General features: G+C 43.4%; 1 protein-coding gene across 2 annotated transcripts in view; it reads right to left on the bottom strand.

The window, feature by feature from the left end:
• Nucleotides 1-3,009: 3,009 nt before the first annotated feature.
• The window catches only part of HSF2 (heat shock transcription factor 2), a 64,553-nt gene continuing 61,562 nt past the window's right edge, over nt 3,010-6,000 (bottom strand). For both annotated transcript variants that reach the window (XM_082252117.1, XM_082252118.1), the window contains one exon: nt 3,010-3,753. In XM_082252117.1, the coding sequence (XP_082108243.1) occupies nt 3,488-3,753 (266 nt within the window). In that variant the 3' untranslated portion in view covers nt 3,010-3,487. The remainder of the gene's footprint in view (nt 3,754-6,000) is intronic.

Below are 6,000 nucleotides of genomic sequence, written 5' to 3'. Positions count from 1 at the left end.
GAATTTGCTGTCCTGAGAATCCATTGCCCAAGATGAAACAGTGCAATAAATTTGGTACTGCCCCTTTAAAACCGCTGCGGAGTGCGCAGCCCACCGCTACAGGTACAGTGACAAAAGACCCCCAAACAGGAGAAGAAAAAACAGCCAGAAATGACAATACAGAAGGGTGAGAGAGATAGTCGGCTGAGCCCCGCAAAGTGTTACCACCGATGTCGCTGCCTCAGAGGAAAAAGAAGTGATGGCAGAAAAGGCTGAATTATAAGCTGCAATGACTCAGGTAAAATGGCTGCTCCATAGGACTGAATGGAAGGCTCCGGCAAAATGGCCGCCGAACATGCGGTCGGAACAATCGTTCTGCCACCGCAAGATGGCGCCAAAACAGCATGTAGCAATGCCCATGGTGAAGCCAAACATGCTTGCCCATACCTAAAATGGCGGGGATCGCATCAGGGAGCCACACAGGCACAGACATGGGGAACAAACAGCAACACAGAGGACTGCCACCCCACACAGAAGTACTTACCTGTACCAGACGGCGTGGGGAGCCTCTCAGAACGGAAATCGGCTGTCCTCATCTGACTGGGAATGCCGTTAGCCAGGGACATTACACTGCAGCATCGCAGATGTGTCCAGTGAGGTAGCCACCTCACGGCTGCATCCCTGCTGCGAACAGGGATGGGTCGTTCATAATGCCAGGACGAACCACGGCTGAACGCTCGATGGCGGGCTGGGGGTCCATCTGACCCTCTGCCCTGGAGAACCAGGGCGGTCAGTCCGAATCCCAGCACCGCATGAATCCATCTTCTTCCGAAGAGTCGACTAAAAACTAAGCTGACAAACTAAACAGCTAGTAAAGTAAGAAAAAACTGACATTTTTAAAGAAAAAATCAAAGAAAAAAAAAAGATTAGATAGGCTGAGACTGTAGCCCGTAGCCCGAGCACAGGGAAGCCTAACTACTCCTGACGCTAGGCAGAAAGAAACTGAGTTGGGAGTGGTCACTGCAGGGGGGTATTGACCTAGTGGGACAGCCCCCATGGGTGTGTATATGCAAATGCCTTTGTTCTTTTTGATTAAGTCTTATGCCTAGCTACTCCTGCGGAGCGGAAGTCAATACCCAATAGTGATGACTTAGAGGCGGCGGCGACTGTCGGAGGACGTAAGAGTAATGTGGCATCCTCATTCCTAACACATTACTCGGTCCATATCAGTATAGATTAAAATACATATTTCTGAAAGCATTCTACTTTACAGCGTTTCTTTACACCTGCCTAAAACATTTGCACAGTACATTACATACCTCCATATAAGATCTTAAAGCTTAACCCCAGATATGATCTTAAATGCATTGTTATATTAATCCTGCTTGGACTAATGCAAGTATACATCTCTCATACCTGGTGACCGCTGTGGAATGTGACAATCTCCAGTAGTTGGCACTAGTATAGGGATAGCAGTAATCTCCTGGGTCCATTTACCAGCTGCCTCACTGCATGCTGACCACAGGGGGTTGTTCGCAGGACTCCACTGACATTCACAGAAAGCCTTGGTCCCCCCCACATGAACACAATGCATTCCTTCTTTGGACAAGGTGGAGAGGCAGGGAAGTGACATTACAATCTCCTAATCCAATCAGAGAACGCCTTGCATTTATCAAAAACATTACAAGGCATTCTATGAAAGTGGCAATGCTGAGCGAATGACACTCTATGGTTAGTATGCAGTGGGGCAGTTAGCCAACACAGGAACCAGAAGATAGCAGCAATCAATGTAGTGGCACTGACTGCAAGAGTGATTGTTTGCTTGCACAGTGGTCCATGTATGCAAGCTGAACCAATGAAACTATGCAGTTAAGATAATACTTGAAATTCTACTTAATTATCTTGGTTAAAAGTCTGAGGTGTCTCTACCCTCTCAGGACAACATTTATGCCCTTTGGATATGATGCACTTCATAGAAGTTTTCTAGGACTTGGTTATACTGTTTTTAATCCAGGCTCACATTCCAGTTTTTCGATCTGCAGTGCTGTGTTCTAGAGATCGACCGATTATCGGTTTGGCCGATAAATCGGCGGCCGATATTCACTTTTTTATTTTTAAAGTATCGGCCACAAACTTGGCCAATATGACTGATATTTCTGCCTCCGAAGGGGGGGGGATGGAGATTAGAGCACCGCCTGATTACACAGAACAGGGTTACCTGCTTACCCGGGGTGGGTGCTGTCATACGAAGTTCCGCCTCCAGGACTGGCTCCTACCAATAATAGACAGCACACTGGTAAAAACCATATCAGCCCTGGAAAAACCATATCGGTCTATCCCTGTGTTCTGCCAGCAGCTACATCTCATCCAGAATATGTGAAAGCTGCTTATCTGCTTGACTAGTATTTATTCAAATGATCCTGCACTGATTGCAATGACAGAGTGAATAGCCAGCAACAAGGCTGGGCGGTGGCAGTTGACTGGGTTACTTGTACCAGATAGAATATTGGCTGGGAGATGGGTAAACACTTGTGTTTTTGTTCCTTCCATTAGGACTACAAGTTTTTAGCTAGACATAACTTGACAATCTGTGGTGTCCTGATCAATACCAGGTGTATTGTGTTGTCACAGGAAAAAAAAAAAAAAAAAAAAGAAAAAACCCAACAACTTTTGTAAAAACAAAAAAGAAAGAGCATTGACAGATCTGTTTATTGAAGTAAAACATGTCACGGCCATAATAAAGCAACCTTTAGAGAGAGTAGTGCATGAATGGGTTTACATTAAAGACCCACTGTAACTGAACAGAAATGTTCATTGGTCCCTCGAAAAACAAACACACACTAAAAAGGACAGGCACTTTTGTTCCTAGCTCACTCTTCATGGATGTCAATGTTATATATATATATATATATATATATATATATATATATATATATATATATATATATATATATATATATATATATATATATATATATATACACACACACACACACACACACATACATACTGATTTCAGCATATGGTTTATATACATATATGTACTACCTGCTCAATGCAATACTGATGCAGACCAAGGCACACTGCATTTCATAATCTGATAACACAGACCAGCATACCTGGATGCTTGGTGTGTTTGGCCCTAAAGAAAGTGCAGTTTTATTAGTGCTTGTGTCACAGGAAGAAGAACGTGTGTACACTAGAGAGCAGGTGTATATACATTACATATGAAAGCAACATGGATTATTGGAGCTTCGGTGAGAGAGTCTACAACTAAAAGTAGGCAAAAAGATAAAGCCTAGATTATAAAACCATTGTTTAAAATAACTTGCCCATAAAATGCAAACAAATCTAGCAGATTATTTTGTGCATAAACATAAAATGTGAAATTGCACATCGTCTAAAAATTGCAAACACATGAGGGAGAAAAACAGTACCAAAATGATACTTTAAATAAATAGTTCATCATTTTGATGAATATATACAGGCGTACAGTATCCCAGGTATTTTAACTGTCCAATAGAGACATATCACTGTCCAGAGGTGCAGGTGCAAGTTCACATAAATAGAACAAAGTGGCTTCATTAGCCTCAGCCTCAGTCAGGGGCTCTAGACGCACCAGTTTACTCTGTGTGGGCTCCGAATCCAGACTAGATTCTAGAAAATTGTCCATATCGTTTGCCTTGGCAGATGGGACCTCTGATGTGAAGCCTCCAGTGTCTCCATCCAGAAAAGCCATGAGTGGGTAGGATGTGTATTGTACAAGCTGTTTGTCTACAAATAAAACACAAATGATTCAGAACATTTTTAAAATGACAGCTCTTAAAATAGAATACTTTTAATAACTGCCGACATATACATTTAGGTTTACTACAACAAATGCTTTAAAGACGTGTCTCATCATTGAACAGTCTTTTACTCATAGCAACCAATAAGCTGGTTTCAAATTTTCCTTCCCTGCAGACATTAGACATTTACTTTGAACACTACAATTCTTTACCTATGACTTCACGGCTTTCAAATCAGGAATTTCTAAGTGGACAAAATAAAATCAGCAGTAGTTTGAGCCATACGGTCATTGTGTCATGTGCAATGCCACCTTCCTGGCCCAGTTACAGTTCTGCATCAGAGCCAACAAAGCAGCTGGTATCTCTTTGCCTTCAGGATTGCTTTTTATAAATAAACTATGAAGTAGCTGGACTTGCTATGCAGTTTTTAGCCTACGGTATAATGCAGTAAAAAGAAACAGACTTGCTGAAGTGCATCTGGAAAGTTATTCACAGCGCTTCACTTGTTTCACAATTTGTTATGCTACAGCCTTATTTTAACCACTTCCCGACCGTCATATGGTAAAATGACGGCAAAGTGGTTGTCCCATCCCAGCTGGGTGTCATAGGACATCCAGCGGAATAGGGCGCACAGAGCGGCGATCGGTGGTGCGGTGTGTCAGATTTCAGATCCCGGTAAAGAGCCTATGACATAGGCTCTTTACCAAGTGATCAGCTGTGTCCAATCACAGCTGGTCACATAGTAAATAGGAAGCGCCGTTGATCAGCTTTCCTCAGTTCGCGCCCGACAGGTACGCGAAAAAAGAAAGTTGAAACACTGCCCTAGATCACCCAAACTCCACATCAGAGGGACATGGCTCCCAGCCCATTCCTCTTTCACCTTCAAACCACCTCCATTTACAGTCTCCCACCCCCACCCCATGCAACCCTGAACAATCACTGGACCCTCCATCCTTCGGTTCCTATCACTCCCTCCCCAGACTCCATTGAATATTCCTGGACTCTTACAGCCTTCTATTCCTATCCTCAGATTCTTCCATCCTTTCTCATCCCTTGACCCCTCCATCCTTCAGTTCTATCCCCAGACTCTTCCATCCTTCCTTTCCTATTCATGGATTCCTCCTTCCCTATCCCTAGACTTTTCTATCCCTCCTTTCCTATTCATGGATTCCTCCTTCCCCATCCCCAGACTCCTCCATCCTTCTTTTGATTCTTCCATCCTTCAGTCCTTCTAACTGCTTGAATTTGATGAAAGCCATGGGCAGTAATCGTGATGCATTGTGGAATCAAATAGTTGACAGGATAATCATAATCAAATCAAAATGTGAGATCACTGAAGATGCGCACCCAACGTGAAAGAAGTTTAAAGTCTTTGCAAATTTAAAAAAAATGAATAAAAAAAACAATCACATTTAAATAAGTATTCACAGCCTTTGTCAGGACCCTTAAAAATTGGGCTCAGGTGCATCCTGTTTCTACTGATCATCCTTGAAATGTTTCTACAATTTGAATGGAGTCCACCTGTGGTAAATTTAGTTGATTGGACATATGGAAAGGCACACACCTGTCTATACAAGGTCCCACAATTAACAGGGCATGTCAGAGCACAAACCAAGCCATGAAGGCAAAGGAATTGTCTGTAGACCCCCAGTACAGGATTGTTTTAAGGCACAGATCTGGGGAAGGATAAAGAAAAATGTCTGCATCATCGAAGGTCCCAATGAGCACAGTGACCTCCATCATTCATAAATGTAAGAAGTTTGGAACCACCAGGACTCTTCCTAGAGTGGGCCACCTGGCCAAACTGAGCAATCGGGGAAGAAGGGACTTCGGGAGGGTGGTGACCATGAACCCGATGGTCACTCTGACAGAGCTCCAGTGTTTCTCTGTGGAGAAAGGGGAACCTTCCAGAAGAACAACCCTCTCTGCAGCACTCCACCAATCAAGCCTGTATGGTAAAGTGGCCAGATGGAAGCTACTCCCCTGTAAAAGATACATGACAGCCCCCCTGGGAGTTTGCAAAAAAGGCACCTGAAGGACTTTCAGATCATGAGAAAATAATTTCTTTAGTCTAATGAAACAAAGACTGAACTATTTGGCCTAAATGGCAAGTGTCTGGAAGAAACCAGGCACTGCTCATCACCTGGCCAATACCATCCCTACAGTAAAGCATGGTAGTGGCAGCATCATTATGTGGTGGGGGATGTTTTTCAGTGGCAGGAACTGGGAGACT

This window comes from Pelophylax lessonae (genome assembly GCF_965119305.1).
Source record: "Pelophylax lessonae genome assembly, chromosome: 3".
Classification (NCBI taxonomy): Eukaryota; Metazoa; Chordata; class Amphibia; order Anura; family Ranidae; genus Pelophylax; species Pelophylax lessonae.
The sequence above is the reverse complement of the archived record's forward strand: the minus strand, read 5'-3'. Positions and strand labels throughout refer to the sequence as shown.